The following is a 24,471-nucleotide window of genomic DNA, read 5'->3' as shown; positions in this document are numbered from 1 at the left end:
CTAAACTAGTGCATAATATGCTATAAACAACCAAGAAACAACCAACATTGCAGTAACCAATCTAGATTTCTTCTTATTTTTGTTTGAATCTTCTTTCAACATTTCAATGACATTCCAAATCTTGGCAAATTCAATCTCCATATCCATCGGTTCCAAGCTTGAGCTTTCCTTATTCTTCATGACCTTCAACTCATTGATAACGTCTTTAGCTCTTTCACTGATTGGTTCGTCAAGCCAATCAAAATAACCACAATTCTTCATCTAAAACAAGAAAAGGGATTTAATGGCCTAAAGCTCAGCAAATACACAACTAATGGAACTCACAAACATACCTTCCAATTTCGGCATCCATAAAATCTCCTACCGGGATTTTCATCCGTCCACGATGTCATTATCACAGCCCTCAACCTTCTTCCATCAGTTTGGCACTCACAAAACCTTGGATTTTGATGGTCTTGAAACTGACGTCCACCACGCGAAGAGCCCGATCCACAACCACCGGAGACGGAATTGAAACTCATGGCTCCTCACGAAATGCAAGCACACGGTGAATCCCTATGTTAATTTCGCAAAACTTTGAAAGATATTCTCCAATTTGAAGGCAAGCATCGTGATTTAGGGTTCTTCAAACTAACGAATATCCCCAAATAAAAAGGGGGATTTCAGTTAGTTACTGGTGGGCCCCGCAGATAAAAAGAAGAAAAATAAAATCTGATACGGACGGTGTTATGTTGGCGTTAGGATTTAGGGTTTAATTGTTCGATTTTTATTACCATAGAGGTTTATTTGACACCCCCTTGCCATAAGGTGCTCAATGCCATAGGGGCTTCCACGTTAAGGGCTAATCTGATACTTATCCCTTTTATAAAATAATTAAAGAATGTAGTTAACTTATAATATTATTCTAAATATTTTAGCTATTCTTTACCATTTTATATATATATATATATATATATATATATATATATAAAAAGAAAAAAGAAAAAACGTTTTCTCATGAATCATGAATTTTACGAGCGCAAAATCCTAGTTATTATCTAAAAACCCATTAATCAATCTTGACCAAGAAAAAAACCCCATTAATCAATCACATTATCAAACAATAATATATGTGCAAATAGGGGAATCTACCCACTTATATAATTTATCATACAAATCTACTCACCCTTATAAAACATCTATTAAAAATATCCATTTCATAGTGAAATACCATTTCTACTCTTATGCTATATCTCTCTTTATACTTCATCTTATACATTAATCCTCGCTTCTAAAATTGGTATCAGAGCGGGTTTTTATTGAGGAATTATATTATATTTAATTTATTTCATAATTAACCTATGTGGGAGGAGACTCCATTAAAAGTTTATGGATCTGGACGAGTGTCCGAGATGTATTGTATACAGGAATTCTCTTCAAAATTTGGAGAGAGAAACTACTCGTCTACTAGACGAGCTCAATTGGAACAATCGAGCCCTCGTAACAAATATTCGGCGAGGAGAAGATTGAGAGATTATTCGTGATATCATCACAAGTATTCAGTCCTACCATGAACACCTTATAGGAATCGCCAAAACCATAGCGGCGATTGAGAGAGCAAGAAACGGCGCCCATCAGTCACACAACTAATGGAGCCAAAGAATAAGGCGGGAGTAGCTTATCCAAGCTACCAGAAGATTGAGCCAGACTCTCCCGACAACATCAACTTACAGGAGATTCAAAGAACGGTGGAATATTATGGCAACAAGCTATATAATCTACCAATGGAGATGAGCCAAATATCACTCAAACAAGAGAAAATTTTAAAACTCTTGCGTGATATTCATAAAAATGTGGAGGACATCGAAAGACGGAAACCATGTTCTGGAATTATTCAAAATACATGATCCAAAGACCCAACGTATCCGCTACCACTTGATGCAGCGCCCAAGAAACTGCAGTCGGAGGATATAATTCGAATCGTGAAAGGGAAAAACCATGAATATCCCTGATCGAATCGGATTAGAGGATCTACAAGAGTTAGCATAATCATTTGCTAACCTAAATATGGTTGATCTAAAGATGAACCAAGGAGAAGATGTGCCCAAAGCAGAGCATCCACAAGCAGAATCGTCTAGAAGAGATGGGGCTCATGAAGAATCGAGTCATTATCAACGAACCAGACAACGCCGGCCCAAGATGCAGGACACTCCTGTAGGGAAGGCCACACTTGAACCAATCCACCCATACGGATTGATTCTCAACCTCGATGAAGCCAGCTTTAAAGATTGGGAAGGTCTCATCGATGAATGGGCTTCAGCCATGAAGGTCGTGATTGCCATGATAGAATATGATAAAAATGAATTTGTCAAGATCTTCGAGGCAAGTTTTGCTGGAATAGCAAAACAATTCTGGGATAAAGCATCAACGAAGGAGAAGAATGAGTTGTTCACCAAAGAATCAGCTCTGGAAATTCTTGAATATGCTGCCCACCAGATTAAAATCCATTTTCTTGGAATGGGTTTTTTCGAGGGATCAGGAAAAGAAAAACGTCAAAAATGTCGACAAGCACTTTACAATCTAAGATTGGTAGTGCTAGAGCCAAAAGCTCTTGATGAATTTTTACGCCTTTATGCCATATATATCCATATGGGGTTAGTTGATGACCAGACCGCCAGGGACCTCTTTTTACAAAGTTTCCAAGTCCATGGAGGGAAATGCTCATCAATGAGTACGTGTCACCAGGGGATTATCCACTAGATAGTGCATCAAGAAGGATGTCATATGTCCACAAGAAGTTGTCAGAATGGTGCTAGAAGGTGGCGGACCAAAGAAATCTCAAGAAATTGAGAAGGCTCAACAAAAGATCTTCATTGATGTGCGATAACCTTGATCTTCCAACAGAGATTGGAGCTGAGTTGCTGTATCAACGGAGGAGAAAGAAGAAACATAGGTATCAACCCTATGAAAGAAAACCAAGAACAAGGCAAAGTTCTTGGAGGCCCAGAACAAGGTGGACCAGACAGAAGGCCCGTTCCTACAAATCAGGCCAACGGATCGGACCATCGAAAAGCGGGTTTTCATCTCAAAAGTGAACCCCGGCGAGGAAAACTTTCAGGCATACCCAAGCCAAAACAAATGAAAGTTTTAAAGATTGTAACTGCTGGACGTGCGGTACAAAAGGGCATATTTCTACCAATTGCCCTGACAATGAGAGAAGAGGAATACGAAAGTTCGAATCCACACAGGATATCGAAGACGCCCTCTACAACCAAGAACTGATATCCATGAAAAAGTCTTTAGTTCTGAAGATTCAGATATGACGGATGGATCATCCGGAGACGAGTCAGACTAAAGAAGACGAGGTTGTTATCCACTTGCAGAAGGACGATCAGAATGGATATACCAGCCATTCTCTGATCCCGTAGCAAAAGGTGGTGGAGAAACTCGTGGATAAAATCAAGAACAAAACCATGGATATACAAACATTCCAAGGGTTTTCAAGAGGAAGGTTGGATCAAGTGCTACAAAGTTTGAGTCCATTCAAAAGGAAGCATCATGTCTTCTTCGGCACAACCAGCCGAGAGTTGTCACTTCCAATAGAATTGACAAACAACCAAGTAGAGATCCAATTAATTCCAGCCGAAGATGTACGGAGGGATCTCTCAAAAATGAAGCTAGAAGTCGCAAAAAAGATGAAATGGATTCATATTGGAGCAATCCAGCTGGTGATCAAGTTCTCTCTTTTTCCAAGGACAGATACACCAATTGATATTGCAATTTGCGACAAGAGGATTATAAATTCAAGAGATTCAGTACTGGGAGCTTTCTCGGGCAATCTCTACGCCAAGCAGATTATAGCCGAGATGTACCCACAGATCGCTTATAATCTTCAAGATGCAGACTTCAGCCGAGCCCTGACACTCTATCAGGACTACAACAGGAAGGATCATTTAACGGGAGGAAATAGGTCATACTCGATTACATATCAAGTATCATATGCCCTATCAAATTCCCATCACACGAATTTATTTTTGGGAAAGAATTTTATTGAAATCCCAGAAATATTTTAAGGAGGTGGCCAAGGTAATTAACACTGACCAAGTCGAAATCCCACAAATAAGGGAAATTGACATCCAAATCAGAGACAAGCAGGTGCTGAAACATGATCAAAGTTTAGATTGGGAGCACCGAGGTTATCATTCCAAGGGGAAAGGCTAATATCAAGGCCTTTAGAAAGAAGTTTCTCTCATTCCTACGAGAGAAATGCAATCCAGGAAGCATCAGCTCAAGGCATAAGAGTAAACATCAATCTCCATACCGTCCGAGTTGAAAGAGATTTGTAAGAATCTCCCAAAGGTTTCAATACCACAAGATGAGGACGATCTAGTCCTTTACACAGATGCGAGTGATTTTTGGTGGGTAACCGTGCTTACTAAGATCACCCCATATGGAGAGGAACCGTGCAAATACTGTAGTGGCCTCTTCTCCGAAAGTGAAGTTGTGCAGTGGCACATCAACGAGAAAGAATTTTATGCAGTCAGAAAAGCGTTTAAAAAATGGCCGTTATTCTTACTTGCAAAGAAATTCACTTTGAAAGTCCATAACACTAATGTTAAGGCTTTCTTAACCAAGAAAATTGAATCTAAATCTGAAAAGGCTAGATTGTTAAGATGGCAAGCTGAATGCCAATATTATGATTTTGATATTGTCATTCTGAAATCTGATGATAATGTTCTTGCAGATTTCTTAACAAGGGATGGAGCCAATTGAAGTTGACGCCATCATCAAGTACCAGAAGGAGCTATCTGATAATATGGAGTTGCTACTTCAGGAATGGCATGAGTGTTTACTACATGCCAAACAAGCAGGTCGGATACAAACGGCTGATGAGGCCAAAATGTCTAACCGAATACAAGTCTGTCGCAAGGAGATGACAAATCTCCATGAGGCAATCCACAAGCCACTTTCGCGCAGGATTAGGGCTCCCCTGATCAAAGCAAGCTTTGCCGTACCGGAGGGATTACCAGTAGCAGGGGATTCAAGTACCCCTAGCACAAGTTCTAAGGCTAAAGTGTCAAAACCGGATCCTCAAGAAAAAGATGTTGATAAGGCTTCACTGCCCGAACCAACATGTCAACCCTCCACCTCTGGGGTAAAAGAGGGAGAGATCAATCTTAGGCCACTGACAGGCAAAACTAAGATTGATACTAACGTTATTGAAATATCTCCTGCTTGGCAGATGTACCAGTTCAGATGGGAGAAACTCAATACCAGGAAAGGCATTAATCCCGGATATATCCGAGTTGATGTTGGAGGAAAATATCCTCGTGTTCGGATGACCACCGGAGCCAAGCCTCAGGAGGTCAAAGAGTGGTATGAATTTGGGGCGCTAGCCTCAGTTTATACTATGTCACCAGCCTTCAGCAAAATCAAGGGTCTACCAAGGTGGATCCAAGAGACCGTTTATGATGTCTGGTCAAACAACTCGTCCCTTAACAGAGGAGACGTTCTGGAACTGTATTTTCTTAGTACGTCACCAGAACTAGCAGGAAAGGGTAATCACAAAGCTTTTCATTTTATTAAGCTTCGGAGACCCAACATGGAGGCCTTAAACCGGATCAAGGCACTTGATCATCAAGTCTCTATTGTCGCTACCTTCCCGGAGGATCAAATCTCCACAAGGCGTGCATGAGGGTTATGGGTCTGTCTCACGGAGATGGACAAAGTCAAGTTTAGATTCAAGTTCTCTCATAATTCAGGACTTGGATCGTTCTTGTTGAATACTTTGACAGGAACAACTACAGGCTTTGCCGAGAATGCCTTTGAAGAGAAAAGGCAAACACTTTGGCACAACAAAATTACGGGGAGTAAAGAGACTCGTCGCAAGTTTGCAATATGGCTCATCTGGGCTATTGGAACAATCACATCTGCACAGAATGTCCCACGCAGAAGGAACCGAAGTTCGGAAAAGGCTTCCTCCCGAAGCCTAACAAAAAGAAATTCCGGTCAGATGAGCATGGGGAGTACACAACTCCACGCGGACGAGCACCTCGGGCACCAAAAAAGTAAGAGGCTCGACCAAGAAAAGAGAGTCATGACTCAGGACAGGAGGACCACCCACTAAATAAAAAACGTCAAAAGTGGGTGGATAAAAACTAATTACCCACAAGAATACGAGAATGGGTAATTCAACAGAAGATCCACTCACCGAAAGGCAGAAGACAAAGTTGGGTAGAAAAGCAGTTGGCCCCTTCCACAGCATTATCAGCTGAATAATGGAGGGAGGGACCACAGATACATGTGAAGGCACTAGTTGGTGTTGGCAATTATTGCCGACAAAAGAAGGTGGCAGTCACCATCCAAGTTAGCTGGCCACAAAAAAAGGAATCCGAGGCCAACTACCAAGCAATCATAGAAGGTATCAGACTTCTATATAAACCAAGCCCTGGAGAGGAAGAGATCATCGAAGAATCATCACAACTTCACACACACACTCTCTCTAGAAATCTATCTTAGTAAAATTTAAATTTTAGTTTCAAAGTTTATTTTTAGTTTTAAGTTTTCATTCTTTTAATTTTATGTACACAAGTATTAACTACTAATGAGTAGCTAAACAATTTTGTCTCCTCCCTTAGGGAGATATTATGGAATAAATTAAATATTTTATAATTCCTCTTTAAACGCTTTGTTTTGCTTAACTTTCCGATTTAGTAAAAATTTTCTTTCATTTTCCAACAAAATATTATACGTCGGAACTTAGTGAAGGGAGAAGGTTGCAACCATCCCTTGAAAGCGCATGGTTGGACGGAGCCTTGGGGGCAGACGGTCCGTAAAACGCAACAAGTATTGACTCCTGAAGAAGACCATTCGACTAAAGGTATAATGTTGGTTTATGTTTAGACTAATTTTGAATTGTTACGGAAGCATGTTGGGCCTGATAAGTCTTCACCGACTATTTCCAATTTAAACGTTTGGAATTGTATTATGATGAATTACTAGAGGATTTTGATAAAGGGCAGTTTTGTCATTAATTATGATTTGAGTAGGGTTGATATATGTTTTATGAAAGTGGGCATTTTTCATAAATAAGTTATGTAGGTGGGTATTTTTAATTTTGACCCATAATATATTACCCAAAAAAATAAAAAAATAAATCCCTGAAAGCTTTTTTCGTCGTTGGCTTCAACCATCGCTATTAACCATAAATATTGCAACAAATTATCAAAAGTAACCAACCGCCTTAACTTCCTCCTCATTTGCTGATACCAAAAAACTCGAGGGTCTTAATTTGCATGAAATGTCCACCGATCATCCACCGCATCTCCCGCCACCTCCACCGTATAAAAGCCCCGCCACCTCCCACCGTATTCTTCATTCTTGAGCACTTGCAATTTCTCCTCTAATTGTTGTCTAACACAATTAGAGAAGAAAAAATTGCTGCAATAAACTACAAGAATCATTAATAAAACTCGACAGCCCCCAAAAAAAAACAGAATTAATAAAAAATGGCACGCCATTTGATCGTTCTTGCCCTCCTCTTCTCCGCCGCCTTTGCCGCGGCGGTTTCCGCCCAATCCCCATCTGGCGCCCCATCGGCATCGCCCGCGGCGGCTCCTTCAAAACCGGCCTCCGCCACCCCCACCGCCGCCCCAAAGGCGGCAGCGGTGCCCGCCTTAGCCCCCACCAAGGCCGCCACTCCGACGACGGCTGTCCCTACCTCCGCCGCCGCGCCGGAGGAGGAGGCGGCATCTTCACCGGCTCCGGCCAGTGACGCCTCCCCCGCCGCCGCCCCCGGTGGCTCTCCGGCTGAGGCGCCCGCTGCTGATGCAGCTGATGCGGCTAAGCCGGCAGCCGATACCCCCGCTGGTGGCGCCGCCGCTTTGGAGGTCTCAGCCGTCATGGGCACCGCCGCCGCCGCCGGAGTCTTCTTGTTCTAAATGTATGACAAATTTCTTTGATTTGTTTTAATTGTGCTTCTAATCAGAACGTTTAGATTTGCCTATCGAGCCTCTATTACATTAGTTATTTGGTATATTAATAAAGAGTGCAAGAGCTTTTTCATATTTTGATTGCAGTTGGGTTTGTTAGATATAAATATCACAAATCAAAACATATATCATTGCTAATACTGAAACTGAAACACTCAGTCAGTGGTTAGTTACTCTAAATTAAGGTGACCTGAAATTCAACTAATTAGCTCAAAATATTGAAGATTATTTTTATAATATGGGAAGGCCAATACTTAAATAATAAAAATTAATTCTACGTAACACTGTCTCAAAATTAAATATGGAATCGAGTATATCTAATAAAACTTCATGTCATAAAATTAAGTTATGTGTATTTCACCAAACTGAACACCGTACATTTATGTATCAAGACATGCATGTATGTATCAAGAAATCTCAAATTTCTTTAGATTGTTCCCCTTTTCAAAGAATGCATGAATGTTTATAAATATTACAAATTAAATTAAACTCCATTCTTTGATATCAACTATTTTTTTTTTCGTACAACAAAAATATCTAATTTTCAAGACGTAATAGTGGGTTGTGTATTTGTGTGTGTGCGTTTACAAATATAGTGAGACATATTTGTGAAAATTTAGAAATCTATACTATATTATATTAAAAAGTAAAAAGACAACTGTCAATTTAAAATCAATTTTAAAATTTAGAGGTAATATAGTAGTTATAATAAAATCAAATTTTCCGTAGCAAAAAACGATTAACTACGGAATATTCCGTAGCTAAACCGTAGCAAAAAATGATTAACTACGGAAATTTCAAAATTCACGACGGAATGACAAGGGTCGCGATATGCTTGGTCGTACTGTTCACCTGTGACGGGATATTCAGTCGTTAAATCTAACTACGGTTTAATGACGGAATATACCGTCGTTACTTTACTTTTTCATTTTTGTAATTTTTTTACATTCCGTCATAAAACCGTAGCCATAAACATATTTTATTTTCATTTGTTTTTACTAGCCGTCGTAAAGCCGTAGCCATAAAGATATTATATTTCATTTTTTTAAATAATCCGTAGTAAATCCGTAGCTATATACAGGTATTTTTTTTATTTTTTTAACCTTCCGTAGTAAAACTGTTGCTATATATAGATTTCTTTTATATTTTTTTTAATAATCCGTAGCTACATATAGGTATTTTTTTATCTTTTTTAATAATCCGTAGTAAATCCGTAGCTATATACAAGTATATTTTTATTTTATTTTAATATTCCATGGTAAAATTGTAGCTATATATAGATTTATTTTATATTTTTTAATAATCTGTAGCAAAGCCGTAGCTACAAATAGGTATTTTTTTATTTTTTTTAATAATCCGTAGTAAATCCGTAGCTATATACAAGTACATTTTTTATCTTTTTAATATTCCGTAGTAAAACCGTAGCTATATATAGTATTTTTTATTTTTTTTTAATATTCCGTAGCAAAACCGTAGCTATATACAGATATTTTTTAACATTTCACAGTAAAACCTGTTTCTAATAAATACAAAATCAATGCATTATTTAAATTAATAATCATCTCAAAATCAAACTAATAAAATACTCCCTCCGTCCCAGCTTTTTGTATCCACTTTTAGTTATAAATACAACTAAAAGTGGATACAAAAAGCTGGGACGGAGGGAGTATCATAAAGGAGGCCTGTTAGTGTAATAAATTCATAAACATCTAAATAAAAATCTGATAACAATATATAATAAGTACAAAACATGTATCTAGGGTGGAGACGAGGAACGGGGGAACGACCCTGAGGATGATTGGAAGAATTTCATAAGCTGAGAAATCTGTTGTTGCATTTCCAACTGCCTAGTCTCCATTTCTGCTTCTTTTCGTCGTCGCTCCTGCACCTCAGCCTGTAGAGTAGCCTGTAGAGTAGCCTCTCTCTGCCTCTCCCCCACCGGCAATTTCAAATAAATAGATATGCATATTTTCCTCTCCCCCACCGGCAATTTCAAATAAATAGATATGCATCTTTGCCTCTCCCCCACCGGCAATTTCAAATAAATACACATGCATCTCTGCCTCTCCCCCACCGGCAGTTTCAAATAAATACACATGCATCTCTGCCTCTCCCCCACTGGCAGTTTAATATACAAGCCAGTTTTAAAACACTAACCTGGACACAATGATGTAAGGTCACGACGACGATGACACAGCAGCTAGCAATTGGCAAACGGGCACAGGACAAGACTAAAATAGAAAAAAATTGAATCATGTCAAACGTACGCTCTTGACTACATCAAACTCTTATTACAAGCACAAGCAATGCAAGTACCAGTTTCTATAACTTATAAAGATCAAATAGTTTTATGCGTATGGGGACAGGACATAATCAATTTATCAATAGTTTTTGAATAACAATCAAATATTAGTTTTTGAATAACAATCAACTTCCGTTGCACAAATACAAAAATGAATTCAATATGGAGAAATGGTGAAAACCAGTATCTTAGCTAAATCAACGTATACTTAGCAAAGTGGGTGTAGAGCTAAAATGAAAAAAAACTTGAGGCGATCATCAGCCCCGGCTAGGGATGTCAATGCAGCCCGAAACCCGTGGGCCGACCCGAATAACCCGACAAAATTAGAGGGTTAGGGTTGAAAAATCGCAACCCGAAAAAACCTCCAGCCCGATTAGCCCGCACCCGACTAACCCGGAACCCGATAGGGCTAGCCCGAAAACCCGATGGACTGGCCCGGTGGGCTGACGGAATTGTGACTGATGCATCCAGTTACAACTTCTGTTATATTTAGATCTATGATATTTGCTTAAATATATATATGTAGCCTCATTAAAAAAAGTGAAATTAATTAGTTAGAATATATGTGTGTGCAATCTCATTAAAAAAAGTGAAATTAATTACGGATTTTTTGCAGAAATTGATTATTAGTATCTCACTAGTTAGAAATTAATTATTAGTATCTCATTTTAAAGTGATATCATTTTTTTTCTGTCAATGAGACGTGCATGGCAAATCCACTAATTATTCAGTAATAATCCAGATTGATTCTAGTGCATTGATACATGTTAAATTTTATTACCTCATTTTAATATAATTTTGTTTATGTAATCTTGAATACCTTATATTTTTGCATTTCATGCTTTGCTATATAATTTATATCTTTAATATCTATGTATATTTTATACATTATACATTAGATCATTAGGAATAAAAAAATACAAATGATAATTTTATTTTTACGCCTTTAACTTGATTAGCCCGATGGGCTAGCCCGAAACCCGAAAGTTTAGGGTTAGGGTTGAAGATTTTCAACCCGAAAAAATCTCCAACCCGATTAGCCCGCACCCGACTAACCCGGAACCCGATAGGGCTAGCCCGAAAACCCGATGGGCTGGCCCGATTAACATCCCTAGCCCTGGCCATACAGGGCTGATTCCAGACAGCATTCCACCACTGCATGCAACCAAGACTAGTAGCAAATTATATCCATTATCTTCTTAACGAAGAAATAAGAAACTAGTAGTGCTAGCTCTTTTCTTCAAACAAATAGTTGATGCAGTTGTGTTATCCTAAATATTGTGTTAGAATAGAGTAAGAATTTGCAGGAACCATATTTTGATATACGGTTCGTGTGCCCACGATCCATTTCGGATATCTAACAAGTACATACAAAAACCATAATCCTACAAGGTAGTAAAAGAAGTATACCTGCGAAATGAGAAGTGATCGACTCCAGAGTTGATCTTCCGAATTGTTCCCACGGCAAGATTCGACGTTGGATGGCAACGATCTTCGAATCCTATCTCAACTCCAATGAACAAACACTCTCAATCTCTTTCTTTCTCAATTTCTCTCTTTCTCAAATTTTTTTTACAATTGCTACGTGATTCTTCATTCTTAAGAATGATATCACATACTTTTCTTTTCTTTTACTTTTGATTAAAATAGCAAAAGATAAGAATAATAGCAATTATTATGTTTGCCATTTATTTATTTCACTTTTGGCAAAGTGATATCTTTAGCAATTATTTATGAGAAAGAATCTAGAGATAATGAATTGTTTGCCCACTTGAGATTTAAGCCTTAATTTGGGCCAATCGGGGATCTACTAGCTCGAATAAAGTTTGGCCTCCCAGTGCTCGATTTTTCTTATTCAGCCCAGAATATAAATCGAGACACTAGTATTAATTTATTCCACTAGAAAATTAATATTGAATTACCTCTTTATTCTTTAGGTGAGTCGGGGCTAGTATTAGACTTAATTAATCTCCGTGTTTAAGATATCGAATATCCATTAATTAATTAATTCCTCTGACGGTCAATTAATTAATTAATTAGTCGTTTAATTATAAACGACATCTCGAGTGCTACCACTTAAACTTATTATCGTATCGGAACTAATTCCACCTGCAGGGTTTAATACGATAAACTTATTAAGTTCCTCGAGAGGATATTATCATCTTGTTATTAGCAGGACACAGATCCTTATTGCAATATAATCGCATGTCAAATAATAATTGTTATCACCCAAAGTATCGAGTATATTGAGCTTCAAGAGAACTCTCACCCATGATAAATCAAAGCAATAGTCAATCTATTATTCACACCGATTAATCCAACTAAGGTTAAGACTATTTAAGTCGCCGAGATCTTGATTCTTAATTAGTCAGAATATAAGAATTCATCTCACTGTGATCCTGTTCAATACACGAAGGTACTAGCAAAAATAAATAGCCAAGACAAACTATTTATCCATTTATGCTACAATCTAAACCAGCAACTCGTCCATAGTTGCCTCGATTGTGAACTCAATTTATATCTCAACTTTTTCCAATTATATGATCTTCTGTGATCTACAACACACCATATAATCTATAGTATGAGATAAATTGGACTATAATAGGATTATGCAATAACAATAATTCAGATAGGAAAATAGTAGTGAATAAGGTATCAATATATACAAGCATAAAAGTGTTGCTTTAAGTATATAACCCTTCAATTCTCCCACTTATACTAAAGCAAACTTTTAGTATACAACGTGACTAATAAACTGATAATATCCTCTAGCTATCCACTCACTTGTAAATCTCTATTACAAATTCTCCCACTTATACTAAAGTTTAGTTTAGTATCGGGAGGTCACGAACTCCAAGGTCTTCAACATGCTTGTTGAACACCGCACCAGGAAGACTCTTCGTGAAGGGATCAGCAAGATTATCAACTCCCGCAATATGCATCAAAGCTACATCACCATGTTTGACCACAGACCGAATGTAATGATACTTGCCATCAATGTGTTTCATGGATTGATGACATCTTGAATCCTTGCTATTCGCAATAGCAGCCTCGTTATCACAATAAATTGTGATGCACTTCGGCAAACTAGGAATCACATCAATCTCAGTTAGGAAGTTCCTGAGCCATACAGCCTCTTTAGCAGCTTCACAAGCAGCTACATACTCAGCTTCCATGGTGGATAGTGAATTGCAATATTTCTGCTTTACACTTCTCCACACAATGGCTCCACCCCCAAACATAAACACATAGCTAGTAGTAGACCGCCTCTTGTCCTTATCACCTTGATAATCGGCGTCTACATACCCTACCGATGTCAGATCATCAGACTGGTAAACTAGCGCATACTCCTTAGTCCGTTTAAGGTACTTGAGTATGTGCTTTACAGCAGTCCAATGAGCTTGACCTGGATTCGCCTGATATCTTGCTGCAATGCCAACGGCAAAACAGATATCAGGCCTGGTACACTGCATCGCATACATGAGACTTCCTACAGCCGAAGCATAAGGAACTGTCTTCATGCTCGCTATTTGCTCAGGTGTTGAGGGACACAAAGCTTTAGATAGCGGAACACCATGTCTGAAAGGTAGAAAACCTTTCTTAGCATTCTGCATGCTGAACCGTGCCAAAACAGTGTCAATGTAGGATGCTTGAGACAAACTCAACATTCTCTTAGATCGGTCACGACCAATCTTTATTCCGAGAATATATGCTGCCTCTCCCAGATCCTTCATTTCAAACTGTTGGGATAACCACTCCTTAATGCCAGACAATACATTCACATTATCACTAATGAGAAGTATGTCATCCACATAGAGTATAAGGAAAACCAAACTCCCATCGATACAGACCCTATAAACGCAGCTATCGTTGACACACTGCTCAAAACCATAAGTTTTGACCACGTTATCAAAACGTTTATTCCAGGATCGTGAAGCTTGCTTAAGTCCATAAATAGACTTCTTAAGCTTCCAAACTAGATGCTCTTTACCTTTCTTGATGAACCCTTCTGGTTGTAGCATATAGATATCTCTATCTTCTTCAAGATACCCATTCAAGAATGCGGTCTTGACATCCATTTGCCACACCTCAAGGTTCATATGGGCTGCCATGGACAAGAGAAATCGGATAGACTTAAGCATGGCTACTGGCGAAAAAGTTTCCTCAAAATCGATACCAGGTCGTTGAGTATAACCTTTCGCCACTAGTCTCGCTTTGAAGGCCGTAACCTTCCTATCCGGTCCTCTCTTGCGTTTGTATACCCATTTGCTACCAATGGCCTTTCGACCCTTAGGTAGCAAACATTTCTCGTATACATCCATGGCAGTTATGGATTCAAATTCTGAAACCATACATGCCTCCCACTCAAGAGCATCCGGATATGCTAGTGCTTCGGAGTAAGTCCAGGGATCTTCTTCGATAAGCCCATCGTCAATTGAATCTTTAGATTTATTGACAAATGCATATCGACTGGGCAGTTTGCCCTTTGATTCCCTCTCACTTCGACGTGGCACTATTTCAGATTCGGTATCGACATTCTGTGCATTTTCTGATGAGACCTGCGGTACTACATCTTGCACAGTTGGCTGAATTGGCTGACTTGTCGTGCCAATTTCTTTGACCTCTCCGAATATAATTTTACTCTTATTTTTATGGTTATTTATGTAGTCCTCTTCCAAGAATCTTGCGTTAGTGCTAATAACGACTTTTTGATCCTTAGGATAATAAAAATAACCCCCTTTCGTTCCTCTAGGATATCCTATAAACAACTTTACTTCAGTTCTAGAGCTCAACTTATCGGCATCCTTGTTCAGCACGTGTGCTGGACTGCCCCAAACCCGGATGTGGTTAAGAGAAGGCTTGCGCCCTGACCACAGCTCGGACGGGGTCTTAGCAACCGACTTAGAAGGCACTAAGTTTAGAATGTAACCAGTTGTTTCTAAGGCATATCCCCAAAACGAAATGGGTAAAGTAGCAAAACTCATCATCGATCTAATCATCTCAAGAAGAGTTCTATTTCTTCTCTCTGCCACACCATTCTGTTGGGGTGTACCCGGTGTAGTCAACTGAGATGTAATCCCAGATTCTAACAAGTATGCTCTAAACTCGTTACTGAGGTATTCGCCACCGCGGTCAGATCGCAATGACTTGATACTTTTACCTTGTCGCTTTTCTACTTCCGCCTTGAATATTTGAAACTTGTCAAAGCATTCAGACTTGTAGCGCAACAAGTAAATGTACCCGTACCTTGAGTAATCGTCAATGAAAGTGACAAAGTACTCGTACCCTCCACGAGCTTGAGTGGACATAGGTCCGCACAAGTCAGAATGAGCCAGTTCCAACACTTCTTTGGCCCTATACCCCTTGGCCTTGAAAGGCCGAGTCGTCATCTTTCCTTCTAGGCAGGATTCGCAGACTGGGATTGGTTCTACTTGAAGAGACTCCAAGATACCATCGGAAAACCAGTCTTTGGATCCTCCTTAGATTGATGTGACCCAATCGTAGGTGCCAAAGAAGAGTTTGGTTCTCTTGAGAAGAAGCTTTTCTCTTCTTTTGGTTTGTAGTCAAAGTAAAAGCAGATGAAGAATAATCAAATGGACATGTAAAAGTATAAAGAGAATCAGCTGCACTTCTAAATAAAACTTGACCATCTTTAATGAATACTGCACTGTCTTCTAAAAGAACAGAATATCCATACTTTCGTAATTGAATGGTAGAAATCAAGTTTTTCCGAAAACCCGGAACATAGAGTACATCTCTTAAAACCAAAACATGTTCATCAATTAATAAATTCACATCTCCAATTGAAACAATGGGTAAGCTTGCTTCATTTCCCATGGAGAGTGCTAGCTCGCCTTTACTAAGCTCCCTTGTCCGCAGGAACCCCTGCAAGGTGTAACAAACATGGTCAGTTGCACCCGAGTCAACAACCCATTGATGGGAAGATCTCGAAACTGAATATGTTTCCGTTACTAGAGCAATAGAAATACCTTGAGCTTTCTTCATCAAGGGACAGTCGGATTTCCAATGTCCTACTTGTTGACACTTGAAGCATTTCCCTTTCCCCTTTGGCTTGCCAACGCCTCCGGTCGGGCCTAGCTTCTTCTTGCTCCCACCTTTTTCTTGGCCTTTCTTGCCATGGGGCCCTTTCTTCTTCCTACCTTTCGGAGGAAAACTGGGTCCTGTGGCAGTGGCCAAAGCCTGTGGACTCTTTCCCATGACCCCCTCGGCCGCTACCAACTCATTAAGCAGTTCATTCAGAGTGAACTTTTTCTTGCCCATTACGGCATTGAGTCGGAAGTTTTCGTAGGATTTGGGCAGAGTGTGGAGAACCATGTCTACCTTAGTAGCATCCTCGATTCCTCCACCGAGCACGTCCAGCTCATTGAAATGATTAATCATTCCAAGCACGTGCTCGCGCACAGACGAACCTTCCGTCATCTTTGAAGACATGAGTTTCCTCATGAGTTCAAAACGAACTGATCGGTCTGATTCCCCAAAGAGCTCCTCGAGGTTCCTTATAATTGCAGCCGCAGTCTCCAACGACTGATGTTGCAGCTGCAACGCAGAAGACATAGTGGTCATAATATAAGCTTTCGCCATATTATTCGCCCTATGCCACCGCTTATGGGCCTCCCTTTGCTCTTCGGAAGACCGAGTAGTAAGGTTCGCGGGAGCGGGAGTAGTAAGCACAAACTTATACTCCTCCGCGTCTAGGACAAATCCCAGATTGCGCTTCCATTCCGAAAAATTCGGACCAGTAAGCGGCTTAGCAGATAAAACATTCAAAAGCGGGGTAATAGTCATATCTGAAATATTAAACAAACAAATACAAATAAGAAAACACGTTATTGCATAAAGATTCGTAGCAATAATATTGTAACCTTTTGATAAAACAATATTATTGAAACCTCCGTTAGCCCAATCGAATTACACGCAAGCCACGTTCGTGTGGACGTTTACGTGCTCTTCGTTTGACCAGACACCCAGTCTTTGGTCTCATTCCATTTTCAACTTATCCTTATGAAAAAATGGGACCAATAAACGGACCTTGTCTAGACCACGCAATTTCAAGAAGGGACTCCGTTGGGGAGTTGTACTTGAAATAAACGCCTAAGCTATGACCACAGTTTAGTCAACTTTATGACTATCTTTTATTTTAACCCCTTCTAGAATAATCCATGAAAGACTAACCCGTGCAAGCCACGTTCGTGTGGACGTTTACACGAGAAGCTCCCACTATTCTCAAGGTTAAAATAATTAATTTTAATCATTTCTAGAATAATTCGCAGAAATTAATACATGCAAGTCACGATAGTGTGAACGTTTACATGCAAAAACTCCCACTTATTCACAAGATTAAAATATTTTTTTTTAATTTAGAAGTTTAACCGACAAAAGCTGCAAATTAATAACGAGTGCAAGCCACGTTCGTGTGGACGTTTACACCAATTATCAATTTACTTTGTCTTAAACCAACTGTGGAGGTCTATATCAATTTTATTTAAAAAATTGAATTATCCGCTTAGTCTTTTACTTCAAAAGGTTTACAGGTTAAATCACGTTGACACGGAAAACCTAAGCATGCATTTCTATAACACATGTAATAAAACATGCTCGCTTGAAATTTTAAAACATGCTTAGAGAAAACGTGATAACACCTAGCATGATATACTATGCGCATTTAAAACCACAAAAAAAAAATATCATGCTTCTAAAAAACACCTTAACGGTGATTAAATTCCACGACATAAAAGAAACCCGACAAAAAAAATTGTCGTCTTATCGTGGAAACCTGGAACCTGTTCTTCCCTGCCTATTTTATTACAAATGAATAAAATAAGGGAAATTAAATTCTAATCTATTACATAATAGATTTCTTCGTCTTTTGGCAAGTCTCGTCGTCCGCGAAACACTCCATCCATTAAGTAGCCCAAATTAAATAAAAGATCCCAAATTAATTAAATCAAAGAGTCTCAAATTAATTAAATAAAAGAGCCCAAATTAATAAGCTCAAATTAATTTAATTAAATAGGCCCAACTTAATTTAATTAAATAGGTCCAATATATTTAATTTAAGAGGCCCAAAAGAGAGCCCAATGGAATTAAATCATAGAAGTCCAAAAGATAGGCCCAATTCGTCAATCTGTTGCTGAACAGGTCAGCCAACTTCAACGCTCCGTTTGACCCCTCAAACGAACTCCAATCGTATTTTATGCAGAAATACGACTTCTTCGTCGTTGAAAGAGCTTTCCGTGGCCACTTGTTTCACCTCAATCGGACTTCTGTAGAGGAAGTTATAGCTGTTCTTCGGAGACTGCCAGAACTTGATTTCCTGCGAAAGGCACGGCGGCACCGGCTGAATTCCGGCACCGGGCGACCAGCGGGAGCCCGGAATTTGTGTGCTTCTCCATTTTGCATTCTATCACCCTCTGTTCTTGATTTCTATTGTTCTCCAATAGATAAACCAACAAAGAAAAAAAATACAAATGGAAATCCTAATCTAATCACGCATAGCTTGTCGTGATTTTAAGATTACAGGCCAAGATCGACAAATCAAATAAATGATCCACGATAAGACGACAAACAATATACAAAACCTGCATATTGATATAGCAAAGTTCTACCAAGATCTAATGGTTTTACTACTCATTAATCCGATAGAGCCGAAATGTCCGGACCTTGGCTCTGATACCAATTGCAGGAACCATATTTTGATATACGGTTCGTGTGCCCACGATCCATTTCGGATATCTAACAAGTACATACAAAAACCATAATCCTACAAGGTAGTAAAAGAAGTATACCTGCGAAATGAGAAGTGATCGACTCCAGAGTTGATCTTCCGAATTGTTCCCACGGCAAGATTCGACGTTGGATGGCAACGATCTTCGAATCCTATCTCAACTCCAATGAACAAACACTCTCAATCTCTTTCTTTCTCAATTTCTCTCTTTCTCAAATTTTTTTTACAATTGCTACGTGATTCTTCATTCTTAAGAATGATATCACATACTTTTCTTTTCTTTTACTTTTGATTAAAATAGCAAAAGATAAGAATAATAGCAATTATTATGTTTGTCATTTATTTATTTCACTTTTGGCAAAGTGATATCTTTAGCAATTATTTATGAGAAAGAATCTAGAGATAATGAATTGTTTGCCCACTTGAGATTTAAGCCTTAATTTGGGCCAATCGGGGATCTACTAGCTCGAATAAAGTTTGGCCTCCCAGTGCTCGATTTTTCTTATTCAGCCCAGAATATAAATCGAGACACTAGTATTAATTTATTCCACTAGAAAATTAATACTGAATTACCTCTTTATTCTTTAGGTGAGTCGGGGCTAGTATTAGACTTAATTAATCTCCGTGTTTAAGATATCGAATATCCATTAATTAATTAATTCCTCTGACTGTCAATTAATTAATTAATTAGTCGTTTAATTATAAACGACATCTCGAGTGCTACCACTTAAACTTATTATCGTATCGGAACTAATTCCACCTGCAGGGTTTAATACGATAAACTTATTAAGTTCCTCGAGAGGATATTATCATCTTGTTATTAGCAGGACACAGATCCTTATTGCAATATAATCGCATGTCAAATAATAATTGCTATCACCCAAAGTATCGAGTATATTGAGCTTCAAGAGAACTCTCACCCATGATAAATCAAAGCAATAGTCAATCTATTATTCACACCGATTAATCCAACTAAGGTTAAGACTATTTAAGTCGCCGAGATCTTGATTCTTAATTAGTCAGAATATAAGAATTCATCTCACTGTGATCCTGTTCAATACACGAAGGTACTAGCAAAAATAAATAGCCAAGACAAACTATTTATCCATTTATGCTACAATCTAAACCAGCAACTCGTCCATAGTTGCCTCGATTGTGAACTCAATTTATATCTCAACTTTTTCCAATTATATGATCTTCTGTGATCTACAACACACCATATAATCTATAGTATGAGATAAATTGGACTATAATAGGATTATGCAATAACAATAATTCAGATAGGAAAATAGTAGTGAATAAGGTATCAATATATACAAGCATAAAAGTGTTGCTTTAAGTATATAACCCTTCAGAATTGAACAAGAGCAATACCTTGAAACTGCAGTATCTCACAATTAAGAATTAAGTATCCTAATTATAGGTCCGTTAGGTCCACAGCAACTCTGTAGGAAAGAAACAATTAAGAATCCAAATTAGGTATAGCAGAAATAGCTACCAGTGGTATTAGATTGAATTTTGAAGCAGAGTAAGACAGAACCAACTTTAAGAAACAACCAAATATAGAGGCAGCTGATATTACGATTTCTATTTTTGCTTTCATAACAACGATAGCTATGAGCTTGTTTCATTTTTCTGGGCTTTTTTTTTTGTTTTTTTCTTTTTTTATACTTTGTGTTTTCACTCAAATGAATGTATGGATTTCAGAGATATAGACAACAGAGAACATAAACCATTAGATTGTTATTGCTCGTTTCTTTTCAAATGCACAACGGTATGTTTAGCTTCCTCGTTTGTCATAGAGTTTTTCCTTTGTATCTTTTAATCTGAGTGAAGCAATGCCCATGTGATTAGAGTACCAGACATGAAATTCATATTTGTCAACTGCAGATAGTCCAATTTTTACATACACAAGCTTTTCAAAATATTATGTTTCCTGAGTAGCTAGTGCTCAGAGTCAGAGGCTCTCAAAATTGGATTTATTAAGAATCTTTGATAAATAAAATGTGTTCAGGTATCAAAGTATGAGTTTGTTGGTAGGAATTTCATATTTAAAATATTACTAATTATAGCATTATTGTTTTTTATACTAATAAGTAATAAATAGTCAATAGTCAACTGATTCTCTAAAATTAATTCTTACATCAATATACTATAAGGATGATAGAGGAAGAATGAAGATGATAGTGATTACCATGTACTTCTCATAGGCCATTCCCACAAGTTTGTTAAGAGCATGCCCTTCAAATTCCCTACAGTAAATGAAGGTGCTCAAATTATAATCAAGCAAGATAAGTTATCCGGGTATCATATTTTTGAAAATGAAGAACAAAATCTTACTTTTGCTGGAGCTCTTTAGCATCAGTAGCAGACCAAAGAAGTTTGCCAAGCAAGCTCTTCTTCCGTGAAACCTAGATATAAGATTAACAATAAGAAATAACAAATTCAGAAGGGTTCACAAAGGAAATTCAAAAATATATAGAACAATCCAAAATTAACAGTCATCCTAACTCCTGATCTACATTAAGCATAATTAAAATAAAAAGTCTTTCTCTTAGAGGTTTCAAAGATGAACCCAATACTATCAAATGCCAGTTTCGAATATATCTTAATAAACAGTTTTCTTTTAGAAGCTAAATCAAAGTTAGTCAAAATTCAAATTTTGTGCCTGGTTAAAGATCTTAAACAAGATTCCAGATATATCTTCCTTTGGAAGAAATTTATCCGTTCCTTTATTTGATTTTCTTTCACCACACACATACGCACAGATGAGGATAATGGAAACGCGCGTATCACAGTATCTCACATGTGTTAGGATTCATAACGGACCTATAATTAGGATACTTAATTAGAATATTGTGTTAGGATTCTTAATTGTGTTACCAATTTGATCCCGAAGTAGCCACAACCATATCTCACTTGAAAGCATGTACTTCCTCCGTCCCAATATTGTTGGCCATATTTCCTTTTTGGTTTGTCCCACTATTGTTGGCCACTTTCTAAAAATGGCATAATTTACTTTAATTAAATCAACAATTGCTCACTAATTAAGTCAACAATTGTTGGCCACTTTCTAAAAATGCCAAAATTACTCACTAATTTTGGTGGGCCACACTCAATTAAAACATAGCACTCAATTTCTTAATCTCCGTGCCGAAAAGAATGTGGCCAACAATAGCGGGACGGAGGGAGTAATAAATAAAAGAATAATAAATCCAAAAGTGGAGACCTTTTTAGCTTTATTTTAAAGAAAAAAAAAAATCATCTTCTCCAAAAATCCAAAAGCGGAGGAGAGATCAGATCGAAATGGTTTCAGTATTCAATAAAGAACTCCTGAGTTGGTACCTCATCACACTCATAAAATTTACCAAAAAAACAAGTAGAGTAGTAGTTCACGAGCTTCATGAGCCCCAAAATTCATAAAATTTGATCAGATACAGATTGAAATTGAAATGAGGAAATCCAGACCTTCAAAACTCATATTCAAGGAAAAGAATACCTGGCTTGAATTGAAGAGGAGAAAGCTACTTGATCGATTGTGTATTCTAGCAGTAAGAGCTTTCAATCGGTTGAATGATCGGTCTTCAGATCTATAAAACAATAACCAGACAACGACTATCATTGTTCCAGCCCTAACTGAAATGAAATAGGAGACAAAAGGCTCACCATTGTTCCAGCAATGGCAACAGCAACTGAAGGCGACGATGGGGAGAAGATGCAGAGATAGACGGCGGATATCGGAGCGGGTGGCAGGGAAGACGGCGGAGATCGAAGCGCGCGGCGGGGAGATCGACGGCAAAGGGGCCAGGAGCTTATTTCAGAGATGGACGGCAAAGGGGGCGGGAGCTGCACTTCTTCCGATTGAGATTAATGTGACAGACGACTATTTAGAAAATTCAATAAATATTAACGACTCTTTAACTACGGAAAGCTAATTTAGAAAATAAAACAAAAAATTCAACATATTTTAACTACTATTTAGCTACGAAATAATAATTTTAATTAATAAAATGAAAATTCAGTATATTTTAACGACAATTTAGCTACGGAATATAAATTTTAATAAATAAAATGAAAATTTAATATATATCAACGACTATTTAGCTACAAAATATTAATTTTAATTAATAAAAAGAAAAAAATTCAATAAATATTAACGACTCCTTAACTACGGAAAGCTAATTTAGAAAATAAAACAAAAAAATTCAACATATTTTAACGACTATTTAGCTACGGAATATTAATTTTAGTAAATAAAATGAAAAATCCAGTATATTTTAATGACTATTTAGCTACGGAATATTAAGTTTAATAAACAAAATGAACAATTCAGTATATTTTAACGACTATTTAGCTACGGTTTAATAACGGAATATTTAAAATTAATTAAAAAATCAAAATTAATATGTTTCGTTGGTAATCCGTCGTTAATTAACTACGGAATAAATTCCATAGTTAAATTCAGTAGCTAATCTGGCGTTTTCTTGTAGTGGAAGGTTTATTGTAAACTACAATTTTTGTTCCTTTTCTTTATCTTCTTTATTTTATTTTATATTTTTTTTTCTAAAATTTTAAAATTCAGCCAATTATAAGATATTTAATATGCATATCAAATTAAAGATCACGATAAGAGCTTTAATTTGATAATATTTTATATAAATATTTAACTTAAAATATAAAAGTTATATTTATTTAAAGATTAAAATTTTAAAAAATTCTTTCTCCTCTCTCTATCTTTTTATGAATAAATCTATTTGTTGTAACTTATTATTTTTGCTTTTTCATATATATGTTTTTAATATTGTGATTTTTTTTTTCAATATTCAACTTAAATATATTAATTTTTTTAAAATTATTTTTTATTATATTTATACATATGATAATTGAGTTTGTATCGATTTTATATTAATATATAAATATAAAAATATTTTTCGTGCATTGCACGTGATGCAAATGCTAGTTTAGTCTTAAAACACGTGGATTGACATTCATTAATCCTTTTGTCTAACAAATTGGATCTCATGGTATTATGTTATATGAAAAATGGTGAAATGACAAGCATTAATATGTTAATCAAATGATGGGATATACAGAGTTGCTTCCAATCAGTCCTTCTTGTACAAGGAAAGGAAAAAGAGACTACGACTTTAAGAGAGAGTATTTTCACGCCTATCTCTTCACGTGCTGCCGCCACCGCCGAAGACCGGCGAAGGTCCGGCGCGAACCGTCCCTCACGGACGTTGCTGCTGCTGCCTGAGATCGGAGAGAGTAGCCGCCGTTGCTGCTGCTCCGGAGTGGGCGAGGAACGGCAGAGCAGTTCACTCCCGGCGATCTGTCGAATCCGCCACCAGAAGCTGTTGCTGCTGCTGCACGGCGGGAAATATACTCCATCCGAGAGCTTCACCCGGCGGAAACTCATTTCTCCGGCGTGATTGGGAGAGACAGGCGACTTT

The 24,471-nt window shown here is 37.7% G+C and overlaps 2 protein-coding genes and 1 long non-coding RNA gene across 3 annotated transcripts; 1 reads left to right on the top strand and 2 right to left on the bottom strand.

Annotated features, from left to right (window-relative positions):
* LOC130990642 (uncharacterized) lies at positions 1 to 521 on the bottom strand. Its single transcript, XM_057914868.1, has 2 exons — positions 333 to 521; positions 1 to 261 (listed from the first exon to the last, which is right to left on the bottom strand). The coding sequence occupies exons 1-2, from the start codon at positions 519 to 521 to the stop codon at positions 1 to 3; spliced, it is 450 nt and encodes a 149-aa protein (XP_057770851.1).
* A 6,721-nt stretch (positions 522 to 7,242) lies between these two features.
* LOC130987489 (uncharacterized) lies at positions 7,243 to 8,043 on the top strand. The gene has a single exon (XM_057911018.1). The coding sequence runs from the start codon at positions 7,488 to 7,490 to the stop codon at positions 7,917 to 7,919; it is 432 nt and encodes a 143-aa protein (XP_057767001.1). The 5' UTR covers positions 7,243 to 7,487; the 3' UTR covers positions 7,920 to 8,043.
* Positions 8,044 to 9,655: 1,612 nt separating this feature from the next.
* On the bottom strand, positions 9,656 to 22,927 carry LOC130987488 (uncharacterized). The gene is made up of 6 exons (XR_009089774.1): positions 22,685 to 22,927; positions 22,518 to 22,608; positions 21,359 to 21,429; positions 21,213 to 21,270; positions 20,393 to 20,463; positions 9,656 to 10,201 (listed from the first exon to the last, which is right to left on the bottom strand). It is a non-coding gene; the product is annotated as an uncharacterized LOC130987488 (long non-coding RNA).
* Between the last annotated feature and the right edge of the window lie 1,544 nt (positions 22,928 to 24,471).

The sequence above is a fragment of the Salvia miltiorrhiza genome, chromosome 6 (assembly GCF_028751815.1).
Source record: "Salvia miltiorrhiza cultivar Shanhuang (shh) chromosome 6, IMPLAD_Smil_shh, whole genome shotgun sequence".
Taxonomy (NCBI): domain Eukaryota; kingdom Viridiplantae; phylum Streptophyta; class Magnoliopsida; order Lamiales; family Lamiaceae; genus Salvia; species Salvia miltiorrhiza.
This window is presented reverse-complemented; position numbering and strand designations above follow the sequence as displayed.